General features: G+C 45.4%; 1 protein-coding gene across 5 annotated transcripts in view; it reads left to right on the top strand.

Moving 5' to 3' along the window:
- Positions 1-16688, top strand: part of znf521 (zinc finger protein 521) — a 603804-nt gene extending 587116 nt beyond the window's left edge. For all 5 annotated transcript variants that reach the window (XM_072569704.1, XM_072569705.1, XM_072569703.1 and 2 more), the window contains one exon: positions 15620-16688. In XM_072569704.1, coding sequence (XP_072425805.1) covers positions 15620-15649 — 30 coding nt within the window. In that variant the 3' untranslated portion in view covers positions 15650-16688. The remainder of the gene's footprint in view (positions 1-15619) is intronic.
- Positions 16689-26515: the final 9827 nt, after the last annotated feature.

Raw genomic sequence — 26515 nt, 5'->3', positions numbered from 1 at the left:
ACACACAATCTCACACATAAACACACACCCCATCACACACACGCACAATCTCACACATAAACACGCACCCCATCACACACACACATAATCTCACACATAAACACACACCCGATCACACACACAATCTCACACATAAACACACACCCCATCACACACACACAATCTCACACATAAACACACACCCAATCACACACACACACTATCACACACATAAACACACACCCCATCACACGCACACACACAATCTCACACATAAACACACACCCCATCACACACACGCACAATCTCACACATAAACACGCACCCCATCACACACACACATAATCTCACACATAAACACACACCCCATCACACACACATAATCTCACACATAAACACACACCCAATCACGCACACACACAATCTCACACATAAACACACACCCCATCACACAAACACACAATCTCTCACATAAACACACACCCTATCACACACACATAATCTCACACATAAACACACACCCCATCACGCACACACATAATCTCACACATAAACACACACCCCATCACACACACCCACACAATCTCACACATAAACACACACCCTATCACACACACACATAATCTCACACATAAACATACACCCCATCACACACACACAATCTCACACATAAATACACACCCCATCACACAAACACACAACCTCACACATAAACACACACCCCATCACGCACTCACACATAAACACATGCCCCATCGTGCGCGCACACAATCTCACACATAAACACACCCCATCACACACACACACACACACACACACACACACACACAATCTCACACATAAACACACACCCCATCACACACACACACACTATCTCATACATAAACACACACCCCATCACACACACACACAATCTCACACATAAACACACACCCCATCACGCACACACATACAATCTCACACATAAACACAAACCCATCACGCACACACATACAATCTCACACATAAACACACACCTCATCACACACACACAATCTCACATATAAACACATGCCCCATCGTGCGCGCACACACACACACTCACACATAAACACACACCCCATCACACACACACACAATCTCACACATAAACACATACCCCATCACACACACACACACACAATCTCACACATAAACACATACCCCATCACACACACACACACAATCTCACACATAAACACAAACCCATCACGCACACACATACAATCTCACACATAAACACACACCTCATCACACACACACAATCTCACATATAAACACATGCCCCATCGTGCGCGCACACACACACAATCTCACACATAAACACACGCCCCATCGTGCGCGTGCGCACACACACACTCGCACATAAACACACACCCCATCACGCACACACACACACACACACACAGAAACACACACAAATTTGCACAATCACAACTCACATTTTAACTCTTTCAAAAACAGACTCACATCCTCATACTTTGACTCTTTCTCGCTTACACACACATTTGCACTAATTCTGATACATAGGAATGCTCATACAAAAGCACACTCACTTTCACCTTCTCATTCAAAAGCACAATCAGACTCATGCACACTCGCTCAGACTCATACTCACCTGTCATCTTTAATCTGCATAAAAGGGTCAAAAGCTCTAAAGACCTATCTCTCCTGTGACTGAAGGATAAACTGGAAAAGAAGGATGAAAAGCTTGAGGGTTAATGTTGGGGTCTGATATCTGACAGCGATGTGATGCAGTGGAGAAGGGGCTAAACCAGCCATTCACGTCCAACTTGGTGTGCTGTTAATATTGTAATGTGTGAGCCATTGTGGTGGTGGGGGGGAGGTGGGGGGAGGGGGGGGGGGTCACAGGTGTGTTTATCATGTGATGTAGGAAAACAATCTCTGGCAGTGTCACTCAATCACAGATCTGTTATGATGCAGAAGGAGGCCATTTGGCCCATTGTGGTTGCATGGTTCTAGCCCCTAGTACAATCTTGTGCCTTTTGCCCATATCCCTGCTCACCATTTTTATCCAAATAACCATCCATTGCCCCACCTGAATGCTTCAGTTGAACCCGTCTCCACCACATTCTGAGGCAGCGCATTCCTGACCCTAACTACACGCTGGATCAAAAGGGTTTTTCTGTGTTGCCCTTGCTTCATTTGCATGTCACTTTAAAATCAATGCCACCGTGTTCTTGTTTCTTTAGAATTGGGAACGGTTTCTCCCCAACTACTCTGTCCGGCCCCTTCATGATTTCGAAAATCTCTCTCAGCCTTCACTCCAGGGAGAACAATCTCCAGTCTATTCTCGATGCTGAGCTTTCTCACGCCTGGTGTTATTCTTATAAATCGCACCTGCACTCTCTCCGATGCGTTCACATCCTTCCTATAATGTGGCACCCAGAACTATTGTCATATTTGCTTTTAATTTTCATTCTGTGGGTATTGATCTGAGTGAAAACATCTGCCATTTCCTCTCAGAGCTGAGGAGTGGTGCATGAGACAGAATGTAAATAGTGCAGTGTAGTCCAGTGGTGAGGGCAACTTATCCAGGAGCACAGGTCATTAATTGTCCATCTGCTTCCATGAAATATATTAGTCCTGTATAACAAGGGCCACTACCACTTAGAAACCTGCCTTGGTCTAATCCCTGCAGTTGTGATTGCTGTTCAGATTTCCCGTGTTACTGGCTCAGAAACACAACGGTGTGGTGTTCCTCTTCATCCTTGTCACTAACTGGAACACAGCTTTGCATTCCCATCTCCCTGATCACAGCCACCATTTCTAAGGAAGGTGTTCATTCCCAGCACGCGGGTGTCGCTGGCTGCACCCATCTTTATTGCCCGTCCCTAGTTGCCTTGGTGAAGGTGCGGGGGAGCTGCCTTCTCGAAACACCGCAGTCTATCGTAATCGCCAGAGTCCACATCCAGGATTTATCCTCCATACACTCCCCCCAATACAGCAACGTCCTCACCTCCTCACCCACACCCCTCAATTAATTTCCCAAAAACACCCACAAAATATATAAACTGAAGATACCCAGCTCTCTCTCTCACCGTAAGATGTAGGAGCAGAAGTAGGTCATTCAGCCATTCAATTGATCCCACAACCACCTGATGAAGGAGGGTTGCTCCGAAAGCTAGTGCTTTCAATTAAACCTGTTGGACTATAACCTGGTGTTGTGTGATTTTTAACATGGTTGATCTCATAATCTTCAACTCCACTTTCCTGCCTTTTCCCCATGATCCTCGATTCCCCTTCCTGATTAAAGATCTGTCTGCCTCAGCCTTGAATATACTCAATGCCCCAGCTTCGACAGCTCTCTGTGGTAAAGAATTCCACAGATTCCCTCCCCTCGGAGAGAAGCAGTTCTTCCTCATCTCTGCCTTAACACATTGCTGAAGGAGACCATTTGGCCCATCGTCCCTGCACTGGCTCATTAAGCAAGCCCTGGGGAAGGTGGTGATGGCCCAGTGGTGTTATTGCAAGACCATTCATCCAAAGAGGTAAAAACAATGACTGCAGATTCTGGAAACCAGATTCTGGATTAGAGTAGTGCTGGAAACGTCGATTTTCCTGCTCCTCGGATGCTGCCTGATCTGCTGTGCTTTTCCAGCACCACTCTAATCATTCGTCCAAAGACACACGCTGGGGATTTGGTTTAACATCCCACCAATGGCAGATGGTGGAATTTGAATTCAATAAAAAAAATTCCAGTATTAAGGGTCTAATGAGGACCATTAAACCATTGTCTGGTTCACTAATGTCCTTTAGGGAAGGCGATTTGCTGTCCTTACTTTAGTCTGGCCTACATGTGACTCAAGACCTATATGACAGTGGTTGTCTCTTAACTGCCTTCTGGTAGAATACTGATGGGCCATAACTACTGGCCTTGAGGATGTGGTGCTGGAAAAGCACAGTGGGTCAAACAGGTCTGAGGAGCAGGAAAATCAACTGCTCAAAAGCCCTTTGTCAGGAATGAGGCGGGCCTGGCCAGTAACACCCACATCCTGCAAATTATTTAAAAAAGTATAACCTTGGGCCAATCTCCTGCCTTTCCCCCATCTCCAAGCACATTATTTTTGTCCAAACACCTATCCAATGCCCCTCTTGAAGGCCTCAATGGAACCTGCCTCCCCCACGTTCCCAAGCAGTGCATTCCAGACCCTAACTACTCGCTGGGTGAGAAAGATTTTGCTCACTTCACCCTCGCCTCTGTTTATAGGCTGATGCACTGCTTATTCAACATCTTGTACTGCATGAGCAGAAACTTCCTCCAGTTCAACATCGTGAAGGCCAAAGTAATTGTTTTTAACCTACAAGACAAGCACTGATCTTCAACCACCAACTCCATCCCTCTCACCACACATGGTTTTGTCCATCTGAACATGAAGCTGGGCTATGTTCTCCAAAGTTCCTCCCTCACCTCCATCCAAGGCCCTAAAGGAGCCTTCTACATCCATCAAAGCTTTACCTGCACATCCACCAATATCATTTATTGTATCTGTTGCTCCCGATGCGGTCTCCTCTACATTGGGGAGACTGGGCGCCTCCTAGCAGAGCGCTTTAGGGAACATCTCCGAGACACCCGCACCAATCAATCACACCGCCCTGTGGCCCAACATTTCAACTCCCCCTCCCACTCTGCTGAGGACATGGAGGTCCTGGGCCTCCTTCACCGCCACTCCCTCACCACCAGACGCCTGGAGGAAGAACGCCTCATCTTCCGCATCGGAACACTTCAACCCCAGGGCATCAATGTGGACTTCAACAGTTTCCTCATTTCCCCTTCCTCCACCTCACCCTATTTCCAAACTTCCAGCTCAGCACTGTCCCCATGACATGTCCTACCTATCCACTCCACCCTCCTCCCTGACCTATCACCTTCATCCCCTCCCCCATTCACCCATTGTACACTATGCTACTTTCTCCCCACCCCCACCCTCCTCTAGCTTATCTCTCCATGCTTCAGGCTCTCTGCCTGTATTTCTGATGAAGGGCTTTTGCCCGAAACGTCGATTGTACTGCTCCTCAGATGCTGCCTGAACTGCTGTGCTTTTCCAGCATCACTAATCCAGAATCATTAATCCTCAGCACTGACTACTTTTGTGGGACAGAGATCCACATTTGCTGGAAACAGATTTGGGGGGGACCTATGCATGGAACACAGCCAGCCAACACACTGGGGCAGCAGGTCATCGGGAAGGCTAATGGAATGTTGGCCCTTATCTCAAGGGGGTTAGAGTATTAAAGTGGGGACGTCTGACTGGAACTGTACAAGGGGCTGATGAGAACACATCTAGAGCACTGTGAGCAGTTCTGGTCCCCTTATTTCAGGAAAGATATCACTTCATTGGAGACAGGACAGAGAAGGTTCACTCGGAGTGTCCCTGGGATGCAGGGATTGTCACATAAGCAAAGGTTAAACAGGTTGAACACAGAACAGAAAAATAGAGCACAGAACAGGCCCTTCAGCCCACAATGTTGTGCCAAGGATTATTCCTAGTCTAAAATAAAGTTACCTAATCTACCCACTCCTTAACTCACTGCTGTTCATGTGCATGTCCAGCAGTCGCTTAAATGTCCCAAATGACTCTTCTTCCACCACCACCACCACTGGCAATGCAATCCATGAATTCACAACTCTCTGCGTAAAGAACCTTCCTCTGACATCGCCTCTATACCTTTCTCCTAATATCTTAAAACTATGACCCCTCATGCCAGTCAATCTTGCCCTGGAGAAAAGTCTCTGGCTATTGACTCTATCCATGCCTCTCATTACCTTGTACACCTCGATCAGATCACCTCTCTTCCTCCTTCTCTCCAGAGAGAAAAATCCGAGCTTAGTCAACCTCTCTTCATACGACAAGCCTTCCAGTCCAGGCAGCATCTTGGTAAACCTTCATTGCACCCTCTCCAATGCCTCTGTATCTTTCCTACAGTAGGGTGACCAGAACTGGAGCTGAAAATGTATTGCTGGAAAAGTGCAGCAGGTCAGGCAGCCTCCAAGGAGCAGGAGAATCGACGTTTCGGGCAAGAGCCCTTCTTCAGGAATGGCCAGACTTGGACATAATATTCCAAGTGTGGTCTCACCAGCGGCTTGTAGAGCTGCAGCAAAACCTCGCAGCTCTTAAATTTGATCCCTCTGTTAATGAAACCCAAAAGCATATGCTTTCTTAACAACCCTATCCATTTGGGTGGCAACTTTGAGGGAAATATGTACTTGCACACCCAGATCCGTCTGTTCCTCCACACTGCCAAGAATCCTGTCTTTAATCCTATATTCAGCATTCGAGTCCGACCTTCCAAAATGCATCACTTCGCATTTATCCAGGTTGAACTCCATCTGCCATTTCTCAGCCCAGCTCTGCATCCTGTCAATGTCACGCTGCAGCCTGCCATAGCCCTCTATATTGTATGGCACCTCCAACCTTAGTGTCATCAACAAATTTACTAACCCACTCCTCAACCTCCTCATCCAAGTCATTTATAAAAACTACAAAGAGCAGAGGCCCAAGAACAGAGCCCTGCGGGACCCCACTCAACACTGACCTCCAGGCAGAATACTTTCCATCTACAACCACTCTCTGCCTTCTGTCAGCCAGCCAATTCTGAATCCAGATAGCCAAATCTCCCTGTATCCCATACCTCCTGACTTTATGAATGAGCCTACTGTAGGGAACCTTATCAAATGCCTTGCTGAAGTCCATATACACTGCATCCACTGCTCGACCTTTGTTGACCTGTCTCGTCACCTCCTCAAAGAACTAAAGGTTGGGTCTCTACTCCCTGGAGTGATCCCATTGAAACATATAGGATTCTCAAGGGGCTTGACAGGGTCAATGCTGAGAGGATGTTTCCCCTCATGGGCGTGTCGAGGAGCAGAGGGTACAGTCTCAGAGTAAAGGGGCACCAATTTCAGACTGAGATGAGGAGGAATTTCTTCTCTCTGAGGGTTGTGAGTCTTTGGAATTCCTTGCCCCAGGGAGCTGTGGGGGCAGAGTCCTTGTGTATATTTAAGGCTGAGATCGATAGATTCTTGATCAGTCGGGGAATCAGGGGAAAGGGCAGGAAGGTGGGTGTGAGGAATGTCAGATCAGCCATGATCCTATTGAATGGGCGAACAGGCTGAAGGGGCTGAATGGCCTACTCCTGTTTAAATTTCTCATGGTGTTAAGATGTGTTTTCAAGCCCCTCTGCAGAATAACCTAGCTGTGATTTTGAGTTGGCGTCTTCATGTCCTACAGTGTTCCAGCAGCAGAAACTGTTGCTCTCTACTGACCCCATCAAAATTTAAGAACCTCAGTCAAATTTGCCGCTTAACCTGTTCCCTTCCGGGACTGCAAACCTGGTTTATGCAATCTCTCCACAGAACCTGACTCTTGGATCCCTGGTGGATCAGCTCTGCTCTCCTTCAAATGCCAATCAATCCTTTCTGAACACAATGCTCCACATGTGATCTCACCTGGACGAGAATTGTTTATGCTGCAGAGTTTGAAGCTGGATATTCCCATGAGATGAAAAGGGCTAGAAAGATTTACTGATCGGGTGAAACAGAGTAGCAGCGAGATGATGCTCCCATTGAATACAACCAACAGCACAGATTAGTTGGGCTAAATGATGTGTTTCAGTGCTGTCAAACTCTATGTAATACACATTCCAAGTGATCATTCTTGCGAGGTAGCAAATAGAACAATTGTTTTGGAACTTCCTTGGTGTTAATTTTTCTGTTTATTCACATACAGTCCTAGAGTCATAGAGATGTACAGCATGGAAACAGACCCTTCGGTCCAACCCATCCATGCCGACCAGATATCCCAACCCAATCTAGTCCCACCTGCCAGCACCCGGCCCATATCCCTCCAAACCCTTCCTATTCATATACCCATCCAAATGCCTTTTAAATGTTGCAATTGTACCAGCCTCCACCACAGCCTCTGGCAGCTTATTCCATACACGTACCACCCTCTGCGTGAAAACGTTGCCCCTTAGGTCTCTTTTATATTTTTCCTCTCTCACCCTAAAGCTATGCCCTCTAGTTCAGGACTCCCCGACCCCAGGGAAAAGACCTTGTCTATTTTTCCTATCCATGCCCCTCATGATTTTATAAACATCTACAAAGTCACCCCTCAGCCTCCTACACTCCAGGGAAAATAGCCCTAGCCTGTTCGACCTCCTTTGCCCAAAACGTCAATTTTACTGCTCCTAGGATGCTGCCTGAACTGCTGTGCTTTTCCAGCATCACTAATCCAGAATCTGGTTTCCAGCATCTGCAGTCATTGTTTTTACCCTATTCAACCTCTCTCAATACCTCAAATCCTCCAATCCTGGCAACATCCTTGTAAATCTTTTCTGAACCATTTCAAGTTTCACAACATCTTTCCGATAGGAAGGAGACCAAAACTGCATGCAATATTCCAACAGTGGCCTAACCAAAGTCCTGTACAGCCGCAACATGACCTCCCAACTCCTGTAATTAATACTCTGACCGATATGAGGTGATTGGTTGTCCACCCCTAGTTGCCCTTGACAACATAGTGAGGCAATGGCTTCTTGAAGTACTACATTCCTAAGACATAGGTACACTCAAAAATGCTGTTAGTGAGGGAGTTTAATTTGTCCATGGGTTCTGAACATCACTGGCTGGACCAGGAGTTGTTGCTCCTCCCTAATTGTCCTCAATCTGAGCGGTTTGCTTGGACATTTCAGAGGGCAGCTAAGAGTCAACCTGGCTTGGGTCTGGAGTCATATGTAGGCCAGACCAGGTAAGAATGGCAGATTTCCTTCCCTAAAGGCCATTAGTGAACCAGTGGATGCATGGTTACCATTAGACAAGCTTTTATTTTAATTCCAGAGTTTTATTAAGTGCAAATTTAACCATTTGCCAAGGCAAGATTTGAACTCCTGCCCCCAAGACACGTGTAATGACTGAATTGCCAGTCCAGTCACCTTACAACTGTGCCTCAGTCTCCTATTCACCAATCCAGTGACAGTGAAGGGACGGCGATATATTTCCAAGCCAGGATGGTGAGTGATTTGGAGGGGAGCTTGCAGGGGGTGGTGTTCCCATGTATCTGCTGCCCTTGTCCTTCTAGATGGAAGTGGTGGTGGGTTTGGAAGGTGCTGTCTGAGGATCCTTGATGAATTGCTGCAGTGTGTCTTGCAGATGTTGCTTTATCTGTATGTGAACTCTTATTTCAATGCAGCAGTAAATCTGAGGTGATAAAAATTTGACTCATAAATGAAAGAATGTATAATTATAAATCCATAAATTTCATTTTTGTAGCTCCATTTACAAACTCAGGGCATCCCAAATTATCCATCAAACATAGAAGGAACTCTTTGGAGTATAATCCGTGGTGTAATCTGTAGTGATTGTAACAGGTGGATCTCATAGAATCAGAGTATCCTGATTGAGGCCATTAACCTGGATATAAATGGGAAGAGTCGGGGGGTACTGTTCATTCTGAGGGACTTAAATCAGTGTCAAGAACTCTCAACTTGTAGGTAAAAGGGGACTGGGTAACGGGATACTGGCATCTATGAAGTCATTTCTTAATCCATGTGATTTAGACTCAGTTCAACTCTCTGTTTGTTAACAGAATGTTAAATCTGTAATAGCTTCAAATGATTTAGTTCTGAATTGGAATTCAGTTGTTAGTCTGCGTGATGTCATTGGTCTAATTAATTAAAATGCGCACGAATGAAATAAATGCAGCAAAACTGTTCATTAAATAGGTATATTTTATTTTAGTGGGATTGTCATTCTATTGTTAAGTGAGCTTGGGCCATCAGCACTTTTAAAGCCATTTTCACATCGGTTCATACAGCACACAGGGTGGCCATTTGGCCCATCAAGTCCATACTGTCTCTTTGGAAGAGCTGTCAACTTACTTGAACTCCACACCCTAGCTCTTTCCAGTGTTCATTCCATTGAAGCACTTTCCAAACCATAATGTCCACCATCTCAAAGGGCAAGTGGCAGCAGATACACTACCACAGCTTCCACACCAAGCCCCTCACCATCCTGACTTGGAAATATATCGCTGATCCTCCTGTGTCGCTGGGTCAGAATCCTGGAATTCCCTCCCTAAGGGCATTGTGGGCCTACCCACAGCACATGGACTGCAGCGGTTCAAGAAGGCAGCTCACCCCCACCTTCTCAAGGGTGAGTCAATGTAGGAGATAATGACACTCAAACCCCATGAACTTCTCCATTAAGAGAGAACACAAATAACAGAGGGAAAAGGAAAGGGTGGCTGTATTGAGGGAGTGCTGCTACGTAGGAGGTGTCATCTTTTGAATGAGACACTAAATTGAGATTTGACAGCTTGGTGGCTCAGTGGTTAGCACTGCTGCCTCACAGCGCTAGGGTCCCAGGTTCAATCCCAGCCTCGGGTGACTGTCTGTGTGGAGTTTGCATGTTGTCCCTGTGTCTGTGTGGGTTTCCTCTGGGTGCTCTGGTTTCCTCCCACAATCCAAAAGATGTGCAGGTCAGGGTGAATTGGCCATAGTGTGCAGACGTGGTGGATTAGCCTCAGTCGGTATAGGGTGTGGATTCCATGGGCTGAATGGCCTGCTTCTGCACTGTAAGGATTTTATGACTCGTCAATGGGCATAAAATATCACACTATTTGTGCTGAAGAAGAGCAGGCAGGTTGTTTCCCAGTGTCCAAAACTTATTCCTCAAATAAACCAAAATCTCACCCAGTCATTTGTTGCATTGTTTATGGGATCTTCGTGTGTGCAGATATAGTTGCTGCATATCAGACAATGCAGCATCAACAAATTACATTTCTACAGTATCCTGAAGATAGTAGATAGCCCTGAGGCACTTTGTAGCGGCATGGTGAACAAATGTGACACCAAGCCACTCAAACATTGCTCTTTGTGGAATCTTGCTGTGCCTTATTTGGTATTGCCTCATTGCCTTACAGTGCAGCACTAGCCAAAGTTTGGAAAGAGCCTTGTTAGCCGCAACAACCTTTGCATCATCCTGGACATTTGAAAGGTGCTATATGAATGTAGTCACTCTGCCTTGAATTTATTCCCGGTGTGAGTCAGTATTGATTTGAAGTGGTAGGGGAGGGAATGTGTGGTCAAGGGGTTTGAAGGAAATGGCTCACTAGGACAGGAGTCACCATCATGGCAAAATGAGCTGACGTTTGCCCAGAGCCCGAACGGTTTGATAAATCGGGTCCGGTGAGATCCAAGAGTCAGTGATTGCTGGCACACACGTCTCTAACAGCTCCTGACTACACAAACTCTTCCTGATTCTTCCCCATGGAAGGGCATCTAATAGGCGAGAAATTTTACACAGAGAGAGAGAGAGAGAGACAGCAGAGCCTCAGGCACTTGTCGACAATGAGATCTGACCAAACCAATCTTACAACCAGCCCCTGTCAGATGAACAGCCAAAAAAGTCCACTAGAACGCTTCCATGTAACTTTCAAAAAACTCTATTTTTTATTTAATTCATTTATCCTGAGGGTTAACATTGACCATTGAACTTGACTCACCATATAAATACAGTGGCTACAAGAGCAGGTTAGAGGCTAGGGATACTGCAGCAAGTAACTCACCTCCTGACTCCCCAGAGCCTGTCCATTATCTACAAGGCACAAGTCAGGAGTGTGATGGAATGCTCCCCACTTGCCTGGATGGGGGCAGCTCCAATAACACTCAAGAAACTGCGCACCATCCAGGACAAAGCAGCCGCTTGAATATTTCCATACCAATCACTGCCAACATTCACTTTCTCCATCACTCACAGTGTTGGCAGCGTGTACCATCTACAGGATGCACTACAGAAATTCACCTTCCAAAGGGCAATAGGTACATCGGAACCCCACCCCCTGCAAGTTCCCCTCCAAGCCCCTCACCATCCTGACTTGGAAATATATCGCCCGTTCCTTCAGTGTCACTGGGTCAAAATCCTGGAATCCCCTCCCTAAGGGCATTGTGGGTCTACCTACAGCACATGGATTGCAGCGGTTCAAGAAGGCAGCTCACCCCCACCTTCTCAAGGGGCAACTAGGGACAGGTGGGCAGCAATGCCCACATTTTGACAATTAAATTATTTTTAAAACCCTAAAAGGATAGTGAAAAGGTATGGAATTTAACCACTTTTGTCTGACATAGTTAAGTAGTAAATTAGTTGACTGATTTAGATGGACATTTGGCAGATACTTAGCAGTGGAGTGCCACAAGGATCAGTGCTGGGCCCTCTACTTCTTGTCATTTACATAAATGATTTGGATGTGAGCATAAGAGATACAATTAGTAAGTTTGCAGATGACACCAAAATTGGAGGTGTAGTGGACAGCGAAGAGGGTTACCTCAGATTACAACAGGATCTGGACCAGATGGGCCAATGGGCTGAGAAGTGGCAGATGGAGTTTAATTCAGATAAATGCGAGGTGCTGCATTTTGGGAAAGCAAATCTTAGCAAGACTTATACACTTAATGGTAAGGTCCTAGGGAGTGTTGCTGAACAAAGAGACCTTGGAGTGCAGGTTCATAGCTCCTTGAAAGTGGAATCACAGGTAGATAGGATAGTGAAGAAGGCGTTTGGTATGCTTTCCTTTATTGGTCAGAGCATTGAGTACAGGAGTTGGAAGGTCATGTTGTGGCTGTACAGGACATTGGTTAGGCCAATGTTGGAATATTGCGTATAATTCTGGTCTCCTTCCTATCGGAAAGATGTTGTGAAACTTGAAAGGGTTCAGAAAAGATTTACAAGGATGTTGCCAGGGTTGGAGGATTTGAGTTATAGGGCGAGGCTGAACAGGCTGGGGCTGTTTTCCCTGGAGCGTCGGAGGCTGAGGGGTGACCTTATCGAGGTTTACAAAATTATGAGGGGCATGGATAGGATAAATAGGCAAAGTCTTTTCCCTGGTGTCGGGGAGTCCAGAACTAGAGGGCATAGGTTTAGGGTGAGAGGGGAAAGATAAGAGATCTAAGGGGCAACTTTTTCATGCAGAGGGTGGTACTTGTGTGGAATGAGCTGCCAGAGGAAGTGGTGGAGGCTGGTACAATTACAACATTTAAGAGGCATTTGGATGGGTATGTGAATAGGAAGGGTTTGGAGGGATATGGGCCGGGTGCTGGCAGGTGGGACTAGATTGGGTTGGGATATCTGGTCAGCATGGACGGGTTGGACTGAAGGGTCTGTTTCCATGCTGTACATTTCTATAACTCTATGACTCTATAATAGATAACCAGAAATTTCAGGTCAGTCAGCTTACCATCAGTAATTAGGAAAATGTTAGTGTCTGTCAGAAAGGATGTAATAGCTGAGCATTTCGAAGTACATAACATGATCAAACTGAATCACCGTGGCTTAATGAAAGGGATATCATACATGACAACTTTACTGGAATTCTTTCAGGAGGTAATGAGCAGGGTAGATAAAGGGGAACAAATGGATGTAATATATTTGGATTTTCAAAGGCATTTGATACAGTACCACATCTTAGACTACTTAATGAATTAACATTAATAGGGGATTGGTAAAAGTCTAGGCGAAAGTGAGGACTGCAGATGCTGGAGATTAGAGTCGAGACTATAGTGCTGGAAAAGCACAGCAGGTCAGGCAGCATCCGAGGAGCAGGAGAATCAATATTTCAGGCAAAAGCCGTTCATCAGGAACAGAGTTGAGATAAGGGGGGCATTTTCAAGATGAGAATCTGTAACTAGTGGTGTGCCATAGGGATCAGGCTGGAGGTTCAGTTATTGACAATACAGTATAGATTTATGACTCAGATGAGGAAAGTGAATGTAATATCGCTAGGTTTGCAGCTGGCACAAAAATAAGTGGGATGGCAAGTGATGAGGATGACACAAACAGGGATATGGGCAGGTGGGCAAAAATGTGGCAGATGAGATATGATGTGGGCAAATGAGGTTATGTGGGAAGAATAGAAGAGCTGAATATTATTTAAATGGAGAAAGACTCTAGCAAGCTATGGAACTTGGAAGTCCTTTTTTTAACTGCACTTGTGGGACGTGCGTGTTACTGGTTGGCCACATTTATTGCCTGTCCCTAGTCCCCTTTGAACTGAATGACTTGCTAGGCCATGTTAGAGGGCATTTGAGAGTCAGCCACATTTACTGCGGGCCTGGAGTCACACGTAGGCCAGGCTAGGTGAGGATGACCGACTTCCTTCCCTGAACCAGATGGATTTTTCCAACAATCGATGATGGATTCACGCTCACCAGTAGATTTTTAATTCCAGATTATTTTGGAATTCAAATCCGGCGTGGCAGATACTGTATTGTCAATAATCGTGGCCCCAGCCCTGAGGCATACCAGCAGTTACAGCTTCAAACCCAGATCCTCAGAATATTGCTAGAGTCTCTGGATTAATAGTCTAGTAATAATACCACTGGGCCATCAGCTCCCTCTGTTCTTGAATCAGAAAAATTCTAACATCTCAATAGAGAAGGCAAATGGAATCTCACACGTTATTTCAAAGCGAATGGAATATAAAAACAGGGAAGTTTTACTCAAACTATATAAGGCAGTAGTCACATCACAACTGGAATACTGCGAACAGTTTCGGGGACCCTTATTTAAGGAAAGATAGACTGGTATTGGAGGCATTGAGATAGATGATCAAGTGTGATCCAATTGACTGGTAGAGCAGGCTCAATGGGCTGAATGGCCTTCTCCTGTTCCTATTCTCAATTTAGTCCAAAGGTTGATGACTCCAATTAATAAGTTTTGAACTGACCAAGCAGTGATGTTGTGATAATGTCACTGGGCCTAGTAACCCAGAACTCCAGGATAATGATCTGGGGACTTGGGTTTGAATCCTACCAAGGCAGGTGGTGAAACTTAAATTTAAGAAAAATCTGGGATAAAATGGGGTGAAAACTATCCTCCACAGTTTGGAGCAGGCCAGGTTGGCTGAATGGACTGCTTAAATGCCATAACAAGTCTGTCATAGTCATAGAGATGTACAGCATGGAAACAGACCCTTCGGTCCAACACGTCCATGCTGACCAGATATCCCAACCCAATCTAGTCCCACCTGCCAACATCCAGCCCATATCCCTAAACCCTTCCTATCCATGTACCCATCCAAATGCCTCTTAAATGTTGCAATTGTACCAGCCTAATCCAACTGATGCATTGATGTCTTTTAGAAAAGATAATCTGTCGTCCTTACCCAGTCTGGCCTACACGAGACTCCAGATCCATTGCCAATGGCTCCTACCTGCCCTCTGAAAGGGGCTTAGCAAGCTAAATCAAGGGGCAATTAAAGATGGGCAATAAATGCAAGCAGCAATGCCCACATTCTACAAATAAATGAAAAGAAAATTAACGATCGATCAAGGCCAGACAAGGGGGACACTCCCTGATGGTGGAATTTGGGGAACTGTTTCCCAGCAAAAGATGAGAGGAAGGTGGTGTTATTTTCTTGAGAATATTGTAGCCACATAATATGACATAAAGAAATGGATGTGACAATTGCTGTGCCCTCAGGAGCAAGTGCAGTATAACTGACGCTAAACAGCCAATCACTGTTATTGCCAAAATAAATATGTGTTCTGTGAATGGGTCATCCAACAGTCTCACCTCACCATGTAATTTTCTTCCTGTCTTCTGCAGAATCATACAATGACGCAGCACAGCAGTTAATGATATGATGCAGTGCCAGTCGGCTTGTTTTGAAATGGCAACATTACTCGGACGTGTAGGACCACCTCACTCTTTGCACGAGAATGTGTTCATTGATGGACATTTTGAAGAGATTAACAAAAAAAAAACGCAATGTATTATAATATAAAAAGGAAACTTGCATCAGTCAAAATATTGTTTTCTTTTCACATTGTTTAACCCTTTAAGCCAACATACCGAGTTTCTGTGTATACTATACATCTATAGTATATATAAGATGTGACACATGTTATGTTACCAATCCCTTTCACCAGTCTGAAGCTGGTTTACCTCCCCCCCACCCCTGCAAAAACCCCCCTCCAACCCCCACACCGCTTCCCTCACCCTTAAACAAACATGAACTGTATTTGTGGAATTTGACCAGGATTAGCATTGCCATTCATGTGATAGATGTAATGTATAGCAAACATCAGGCATTCATTCTAGAAAACTTTGGAAAGTTCCTTGCCTTTTAAAACTTTCTTTCAACAAAATTTCTGTACAATCGACTTTCCAGTCAATTAAACCCTGCTTATCCATAACTGTTATGAAGTGTTAATTCTGCTGTCTGAACCTGGATTTTGCTGGAATTACTGTGTTTATATTAAGAAATAAACCCATGTATCAATGAGCACACCTTGTTCTCTGTGGTTATCGAATTCTCATTAGGAGGCAAATTTGGAAACCAGCGAGGTGGGATTACTGACTCACGACCTTCGACCCAGCTACCTCCGGACTTCTTGTCACCGCCCGCCACCAGGCGTCCTGCATGTAAGACCCCCTTTTGTCTAACCCAGAACATGACAGTAAAAGACTGACATAGAGCTTTCCATCAGTGAGGCTTAGTTCAAATGTTTCCACAGCTCAGCATGAAGTTATGCGACCTCACAGCCTTTCAGAGTGACATCAGCAGATCGATGATATTGTACACAACGATTTCGGGACTCCCAACGTGGTGTGGTACAGCTGGTCGGTGGCAAACCAGACTTGTCCTTTAAATAAAACCAGACTTCAACAATTCTCAATTGCTTTCTTGATTTATTTAGTGAACAAAGTTTAAAAAAAATCACTCAACACCAGGTTACAGTCCAACAGGTTTATTTGAGAGCACTGACTTTCAGAGTGCTGCTCCTTCATCAGGTGGTTGTGGAACAGAATCATAAGACACAGAATTTATAGCAAAAGATTACAGTGTCATGCAGCTGAATTGATATGTTGAACAGCGCTGTGAAAGCTAGTGCTGCCAAATAAACCTGTTGGACTATAACCTGGTGTTGTATGATTTCGAACTTTGTCCACCCCAGTCCAACACCGACACCTCCACATCTTACTTAATGAAGGCAAGGCACAGCCTTTTCTCGTACAGCACCTTTAATATAGGAATATGCCCAAGGCCATCTTACCAAACAGGACTCAATGCCCGAGCCACATTAGTCAATATGGCGAATGAAAAGCTTTCTCAAAGACAGCATGTTAAGGGGGGCCCACACAGAGGGGGGGGTGGAGATTGGCATCAAGGAGCTATGGTAAAACTGGAGTCAGTGGAGCAAACTCTCTGCTGATTGGAGGAAGATGGTTGGGGCTGTTGGAGGTCAGTTATCTCACTCCAGGAAGTAGAACATAGAACAGTACAGCACAGAACAGGCCCTTTGGCCCACGTGCCGATGTTTAATCCTAATGTAAAATATAGTAACTTAACCTATGCACCCCTCAACTCACTGTTATCCATGTGCATGTCCAGCAGTCATTTCAATGTCCCCAATGACTTCGCTTCCACCACCACAGCTGGCAACACATTCCATACATTCACAACTCTCTGCATAAAGAACCTACCTCTGATGTCTCCTTTATACCTTCCTCCTAATATCTTCAAACTATGACTTCTCGTACCAGTCCATCCTGCCCTGAGGAAAAAAGACTCTGGCTATTAATTTTGTCTATTCCTCTCATTATTTTGTACACCTCGATCAGGTCTCCTCTCTCCCTCCTTCTCTCCAGAGAGAAAAGTCTGAGCTTATTCAACCTTTCTTCATAAGGCAAGCCCTCCAGTCCAGGCAGCATCCTGGTAAACCTTCTTTGCACCCTCTCCAAAGCCTCTGTATCTTTCCTATAGTAGGGCGACCAGAACTGGACACAATATTCCAAGTGTGGTCTCACCAGGGACTTGGAGAGCTGCTGCAAAACCTCGCGGCTCTTAAACTCGATCCCCCTGTTAATGAAAGCCAAAACACCATATGCTTTCTTAACAAACCTATCCACTTGGGTGGCATCTTTGAGGGATCTATGTACTTGCACACCCAGATCCGTCTGTTCCTCCACACTGCCAAGGATCCTGTCTTTAATCCTATATTCAGCATTCGAGTGCGAACTTCCAAAATGCATCACTTCACATTTATCCAGGTTGAACTCCATCTGCAATTTCTCAGCCCAGTTCTGCATCCTGTCAATGTCACGCTACAGCCTGCCATAGCCCTCTATACTATCAATGACACCTTCAACCTCAGTGTCATCTGCAAATTTACTAACCCACCCCTCAACCTCCTCATCCAAGTCATTTATAAAAACTACAAAGAGCAGAGGCCCAAGAACATAGCCCTGCGGGACCCCACTCAACACTGTCCTCCAGGCAGAATACTTCCCATCTACAACCATTCTCCTGCCGTCTGTCAGTCAGCCAATTCTGAATCCAGATAGCCAAATCTCCCTGTATCCCATACCTCCTGACTTTATGAATGAGACTACCATGGGGAACCTTATCAAATGCCTTGCTGAAGTCCATATACACCACATCCACTACTCGACCATTGTCGACCTGTCTTGACACCTCCTCAAAGAACTCCATAAGATTTGTGAGACATGACCTGCCCCTCACAAAGCCATGCTGACTGCCTTTAATCACACTATGCTTTGTCAAATAGTCATAAATCCTATCCCTCAGAATTCTTTCCAAACATTTGCTGACCACAGACATAAGACTGACTGGTCTGTAATTGCCAGGGATTTCCCTATTACCTTTCTTGAAAAGAGGAACAACATTCACCTCCTTCCAATCCTCCGGTACGTCTCCTGTGGAGAGTGAGGAGGCAAATATCCTCACCAGCGACTGAGCAACCTCCTTTCTCACTTCCCAGAACAGCCTGGGATAAATCTGGTCTGGCCCTGGGGACCTATCAATCTTAATGTTTTCCAAAATTTCTAGCACATCAACTCCATCAATCTTGATCTGGTCAAACCTGTATCCCAGCTCCTCTAAATTTTCAATTACAACAAGTTCCCTTTCCTTGGTGAAAACTGAAACAAAACACTCATTTAGGGCTTCCCCTATCTGCTCTGACTCCACGCACAAGTTCCCTCCGCTATCCCTGATCGGCCCTACCTTCTCCCTGATCATTCTCTTATTCCTCACGTAAGAGTAAAATAAGAAATTGAACCTCACACGATTTGAAGACGCAACCTTCTAACCTGAAGCCAGATGCACTAGCGTTGCACCACAAGCCTATACCCTCAGGGTAGTGGCCTAGGCCCAACCATCTTCAGCTGCTTCATCAATGACCTTCCCTCCATCATAAGGTCAGAAGTGATTGCACAATGTTCAGTACTATTCGCAACTCCCCAGATACTGAAGCACCCTGTGTCCAAATGCAGCAAGGCCTGGACAATATCCAGGCTTGGGCTGAAAACTGGCAAGTAACATTCAGGTCAAACAGATGCCACAGTAGGAGACAATCTAACCATCATGTCGTGACATTCAATACCATCACTAAATCCCCACTGTCAACATCCATTGACCAATAATTAAACTGGACTTATCACACAAATGCAGTGGCTACAAGAGCAGGTCAGAGGCTAGAAATTACGCAGCAAGTAACTCACCTCCTGACTCCCCAAAGCCTGTTCAGTGTCTAAAAGGCACAGATCAGGAGTGTGATGAAATACTCCCCACTTGCCTGGATGGATGCAGTGGTGGTTCTGGAAAAGCACAGCTCCTGTACTTTTTACCCCTATTAACAAAGCTTAGAACATTTTCTACTTTATTGACTGCTCTTTCCACTTGTCCTGACACCTTTAATGACTTATGCACGTATACACCCAGGTCACTGGGTGAAGAAGGGCTTTTGCCTAAAACATCAATTCTTCCGCTCCTCGGATGCTGCCTGACTTGCTGTGCTTTTCCAGCACCCCACACTCGACTCTAATCTCCAGTATCTGCAGATCCTCGCTTTCGCCTGGATGGGTGCAGTTCCAACAAAAAGCTTGTCACCATCCAGAGTGGGTGACAGAACAGTGAAGGTTGAACCGAAGGCTCGACCATTTTCCCAACCCTCTCTGGTATTAAGCACAGCACCGAGAATGGGCTGCAGAACCTCTGGCATTGTCTAAAAGGAGAAAGGGATGAATCGAGAATAGTTAGATCCAGTCAGCCTAACATCATTGTCAGACAAATTACTGAAAGACAAAATAACTCATCATGTCATGAGGCAAGTTGTGAATTTATTAACAGAAGTCATGTGACTCCCCTGATTTGAAATTTCTGAGGAAGAGACACATCCAATTGGACAAGACACCCAGGGATGATGATGGTGTCTGGGACATTGCTGTACGGTATGATTCTGTAAGTATGACCAGGTCAGTCTATTACTTGCCTAGTCTGTGAGCCAGGTCTCCCAATTTTAGCATCAGCCCCTCAATGTTACTAAAGAGGTCAATGCAGAATCGACATGGCTGGTTCTGTTGTTGTCTTTTCTGGTGCCTAGGTCAATGTTGAGTTGCCTTTCCATTTTCTTTCCCTTTTTGTGACTTCATAACAATTGATACAACTGAGTGGCTTGCTAAACATTTCAGAGCACAGCTGAGAGTTGACCAATTTTGCTGTGGTTCTGGAATTACATGTATATCCTGTCCCACCGGCAGGATAGACCCAGCAGAGGTGGCCGCACAGCGGTATACACTCAGGAGGGAGTTGCTCTGCGAGTTCTCAGCATTGACTCTCGACCCCATGAAGTCTCGTGATTTTAGGTTAAACATGGGCAAGGAAACCTCCTGCTGATTATTACGTATCATCCTCCCTCAGCTGATGAGTTGGTACTCCTCCATGTTGAACAACACTTAGAGAAAGCACTGAGGGTGGCAAGGGTACAGAATGTACTCTGGGTGGGAGATTTAAGTGTCCACCACCAAGAGTGGCTTGGCAGCAGTACTACTGATCGAGCCAGTTGGGTTCTAAAGGACACATTGATAATAACCTCCATCGTGTTGTGTGGCACATGCTAAATGGGACAGACTTCAAACAGATCTAACAATGCAAGACTGGGCATCCATGAGGTACTGTGGGCCACCAACAGCAGCAGAACTGTACTCCAGCACAATCTGTAACCTCATGGCCTGGCATATCCCCTACTCAACCATTACCGACAAGCCAGGAGATCAACCCTGGTTCAATGGAGAGTGCGGGAGGATGCTAATACTGAAGACTGGTTCTCCAGAACTTGCTGCTCAGCAACTTGCACCTGAAACGTTTACTCTGATTCTCTCCAAAGATGCTCCCAGACCTGCTGACTTTCTCCTGCAATTTCTGTTTTTGGTCTGGATTTCCAGCATCCACAATTCTTTTTTTCTTTGTCAGCCTTGGGGAATTGGATCAGCTAGGAGTATTTTGAGGTGTGTAAAATTGTGAGAGTCCAAGAAAGAGGAGATAGGAAGAACCGATTTAATGGAGAGAGAGGTCAGGAACCAGGGAAGGTCACAAATCACAGAATTCTTTCAGCCATTCAGCCCTTCATGTCCGTACCAGCTCTCTGAGTCAGTGTTAATGACTGAGTGCCAATCTCTTTCCCCGCACACCATTTCAATCCCAATAATCATCCAATTCCCTCTTGCATGTTTCAGTTGGGCAGTTCCAGGCAGAGCCTAAGCACTGACTGTGTAAAAGCATGATTCGCAGCTTGCATTTGTTTCTTTCTGTAAAGCACTTGAAAACTGTGCCCTTTGGTCCACGGTCTGTTGATGACCAGGAACAGCTGCTCCTTGTCCATCCTGTCCAGCTCATGGTTTTGCAAACCTCTGTCAATGCTCCTGTCAGCTTTCACCTTTCCAAGGAAACAATCCTAACTTCTTCAATCTATCCTCATCACTGAAATTTCTCATCCCTGGAACCATCCTTGTCAATCGCTTCTGCGCTGTCTCTAACACCTTCTCACCCTGTGGCTGGACACTATACTCCAGCTGAGGTTTAACTAGTGTCTTGTACAAGTTCAACATCACCTTCCCACTCTTGTACTTTGTACCCCTAGAACACTTCCTACTTTGTTGACTGCTCTCCTTGTCCTGACACCTTTAACGACTTATGCACATATACACCCAGATCTCTCTGCTCCTGTACACCCTTTAAAATAGTACGCTTTATACAATCTCTCTATGGTCTTTGTACGAAAATGTGTTACCTCAGAGTTCACTGCATCGAACTTCATCTGCCTCCCATCTGCCCATTCAGCCAACCTGTCAGTATCCTTGTAGAATTGAAAAGTGTGGTGCTGGAAAAGCGCAGCAGGCCAGGCAGCATCCGAGGAGCAGGAGAATCGACGTTTCAGGCATGAGCCCTTCTTCAGTCCCTGTAGAGTTTTACACACTGTTCCTCCTCACTGTTTACAATTCTTTCAAGCCTTCTCGCCATCTTTCCTTGACCATCACCAGGTCAGAATCCTGGAATTCCCACCCTGAGGGCATTGTGGGTCTACCTACTGCACATGGACTGTAGCGGTTCAAGAAGGCAGCTCACCTCCCACCTTCTCAAAGGGGCAACTAGGGACGGGCAGTAAATGCTGGGCCCAGCCAGTGGCACCCATGTCCCATGAGTGAATAAAAGAACAACACAGGAGAGGATGCAGAGGAGATTTGCCAGGATGTTGCCTGGGGTGGAGAGTTTCAGTGATGAAGAGAGATGGGACAGACTGGGGTTGTTTCCCTTAGAGCAGAGGAGACTGAGACAGGAACATGATTGAGATGGATAAAATGGCGAGGGACAGACAGGGTAGACAAGAAGGGAGTCTTTCCCTTGGGAAAAAGCTTTTCACCCAGACAGTGGTGGAAATCTGGAACTCACTGTCTGTCAGGGTGGGAGAGGCAGAAACCCTCAGCACATTGACAACATATTTCGATGTGAACTTGCAATGCCAAAGTACATAAGGCTTTGGACCAAGTGCTCAAAAATGGGATTAGAACAGTTAAGTGTTAGTGCTGACTTAATGGGCCAAAGAAGCCTTTTTCTGTGCTGTAGATCTCTATGACTCTATCACCATGAAACCCATCTGGGTCACTCACGTCCTTCAGGGAAGGAAACTGCCATCCTTACTTAGTCTGGCCTACGTGTGACTCCAGACCCACAGCAATGTGGTTGACTCTGAACTGCCCTCTGAAATGGCTGGAACAACTCATTTCGTTCAATGGCAATTGGGGATGTACAACAAACGCTGGTCTTCCCAATGATATCCCCCTTCATTCAAGGATAACTTCAATAAAAAGGATTTGAACACTGGACTTGAAGCAGGTTGATCCTGGGAAAAGTTTAAACTCCCTCAGTTCAAATATTGTGTCTGGTTCTGTTCACCACACTTTAGACAGCAATATTCTGGTGAGACCACAGAGCAATTGATTAGCATGGTATCAGGGCTCAGGAACCTCCGTGATTTCTTTATTTTCACTCTTAGAATGTAGGTGTCACTCACTGCTCATCCCTGGTATTGTGATCCTAGTTGATGTTAATATTGGACAAGTCAGATCCCAGACAGAAACCTGGCTTTTGGATCATAATTTGTTTTGTTTTGGTTTTAACAAAGTGATCTCAATGAAATACGTGTTTATTAATGAGAAAAACATAAAGTATCTATCTAACAACACAAATTCAAAGATTCCAAGACTCTCAAGATTTTGTATTAACTGCAAAGCACTCTTATCAATTGAAATGTGAAACAGCAATTGTTGTATAATATCCAAAGCAGTGGTACCCCTGGTGCAGTATACACAAGCACACCAGGCATAGACCCAAAAACACCACCTGTACAGAACTCACACCATGTCCTTGTCTCTGATACTTTGATCGGTTTAAGTCATATTTAGCTGTAAGTAACCTCTTCAGGGTTTTATCCCAACACTTCTGGTCTAGGCGCATCACTAACTCTTTAGTCAAAGATAACTAGTTTCACTATGTCCTTCCCTCACCTGTCCACACAGACATCTCAGTTCAAGGACTTCACAAGACTAATCAAAACTCAAATCTCACTTTGAAACCCGAAGCCAAAACCAAAATCTCAAATCTATAATAAATAATATGAAAAAAAGATTATGTCACGCAGTTTGCATCACACAAGATACTATTCAGAAGACCTGATTTCTTAAACTGCTGCAGTGCTATTTTGACCCAGTGACACTAAAGGAAAGGTGATATATTTCCAAGTCAGGATGGTGAGGGGCTTGGAAGCTGAAATACCTGCACAGAGGCTAGTATCCTGTCACCAAGACACCCTTTAGTTACATGATTTGGAGATGCCGGTGTGGGACTGGGGTGATGAAGGAGCGCCGCTCCAAAAGCTAGTGCTTCCAATTAAACCTGTTGGACTATAACCTGGTGTTGTGTGATTTTTAACTTTAGTTACATGTGCACAGTACGCTGGGCTGTGACCAGCCAGCTCGGAGTCAGTCCCCTAAACTGGGGAGATTCTAGATCCCTGGTAATTTTTTTTCTCTCTTGTTTATTTTGGGTTTTTTTCTTTTTTTTCTCTTTCTTTTTTTTTGCTTATTTTTTTCCCCAGCACCCATGTTGTGTGTGTGCAGGTGTGAGACACAGTGAAAGACACAAGGTGAATCCCCTGGTAATTTTTTCTTTTTCTTTTTTTTCTCTTACCCCATGCTTACTTTTTTCTTTTATTTTTTTCCTTTTTTTATTTACCCCCCACACTATCGCCTAACTGAGGTAGTGTTTATTTTCTTTTCTCCAGCACGCATGTTGTGTGTGTTCAGGTGTGAGACACAGTGAAAGACACTAGGTGAATCCCCTGGTATTTTTTTTTCTTCTTTTTTTGTGTTTCTTTTTTTCTTCTTTTTTTCACTCAAGTTTATTTTTTTTTCCCTTTTTGTAACCCCCCACACTACCGCCTAACTGCGGTAGTGCTTATATTTTCCCCAGCACCCATGTTGTGCGTGTGCAGGTGTGAGATGCAGTGAAAGACACTAGGTGAATCTCCTGGTAATATTAGTTAGCCAGGGCTTCCTGATTGGCCCAGGTTAACAACTCCAATCAAGGATTTTGTGGTCAACAAGGTCCACCTGGTTCCAATCCCTACATCCCTCCTCCCCTTAAGTCTGGAGATGCAGGCCTGGGCTTTCTCGTAGCTTCTTCTGCAATGTTTTCACCTCAGGTCAGTTTCCTCTGACTCGGACTCTGAAAAGGGTGGTGTGTACCAGACAGTAGCCAGTCTTTTGTGTCCAGAGTGCCTTGGGAGGGTTTCCTCCTCTTTTCCAGTGGCAATGGTATCAAGGATGTATCCATCTTGGACTCTGAAGTTTCCTGGGCACTAAACAGAGGGGGAGAACTTAAGATTCCCCCCAGGCCTTCTGGCGGGCCAGGTATGTTTTGCTCCTGCCCCATTTACGAGGTGACAGCTTTCAGGTGATCCGTGTATTTGGTCAGGACCACCTCACCTAACTTTGTAAGTGACAGGACCTGACCTCGTGCCTGCCTCACCCTGTACCCATACAGGGCCATTTCCATGGTTCCAGCACCAATCTTTGTCCCCCAAGTTAAACTGGTCTCTCTCGTTTAGAGAAGATATGTGGCTGGCATCGGTATTCCTGCTGCCATTACTCCCCGTCAGCAACTCTGCTGGAGCTAATCTGTTGTTACCTGTCGGCTGGTCCTGTAATCAAACAGGTACTGGGACAGTTTGGTATCGGGTGAAGCTGTAGGCTGCTTCTTTAAGCCGGCCTTCAATGCTTGGACTGCTCTTTCCAATAGACCGTTGCATAATGGATGATATGGAGCTGTCCTAATGTGCCAAATGTCATTTGACTTTAGGAAATATTTGAAATCCCTGCTGGTAAATGCTGTCTGTGACCACTATATCGGGGAGTCTGGGTATCGTGAATGATGCTCACAGCTTCCCAATTGTTATCCCTGAATTTGCTGAACAAACTTTATGCAGGTCCAACTACTTTGAATGGGCGTCAACAATCACATGGAGCCCATGAAAGACCCGGCATAGTCAACATGCAACGGAGTCCACACTTTATCCCCTGGTCATTCCCATGAATTCGGGGCTGCCGCTGGTAGCAAATTTTGTCCTTGGATCCCTCTGCTCAGGACATGCCCTGCGTGAGGCTCTGTAAGCGTCTGTACTCAATGGTGTTCCCTACGCTCAACTGGACAGGTAAGGGTGTCCACTTCCACTGAGGATGCCCTCTGCAGCTCCCATTCTCCACTTGCCACATTTTCTAATGATGAAGCTAATTGTAGCCCCTGTTTAAAGGCCAGTTGGGCTTCAGCTGGTAGGCACCTCTGCACGGTTACACCACTAATCCCACATACCAAACAGTCTCTCAGCATCTCATTCAGGGCTAAACCATAATCACATGCCTCTGCCAGTCATCTTAACCTCGTCAAAAATCCCAAAATGGATTCCCCCCGGTTCTTTAACAGCCAAATAAAACTGATAGTGTCTCTTGGTTAGAGGAGGATTGGGATTGTAATCTTCCTGAACCAACGCTGTCAACTCTTAGAAAGTTTTAGTGTCTGATGCCTCTGGGAAAGTTAAGCCACTTGTAACTGAAAATGCTGTGGTTCCACAAGCAGTCAGAAGG

This window comes from Chiloscyllium punctatum, chromosome 5 (genome assembly GCF_047496795.1).
Source record: "Chiloscyllium punctatum isolate Juve2018m chromosome 5, sChiPun1.3, whole genome shotgun sequence".
In the NCBI taxonomy this organism is placed as follows: domain Eukaryota; kingdom Metazoa; phylum Chordata; class Chondrichthyes; order Orectolobiformes; family Hemiscylliidae; genus Chiloscyllium; species Chiloscyllium punctatum.
Note: the sequence above shows the minus strand (reverse complement) of the source record. Positions and strands in the feature narration are given on the sequence as shown.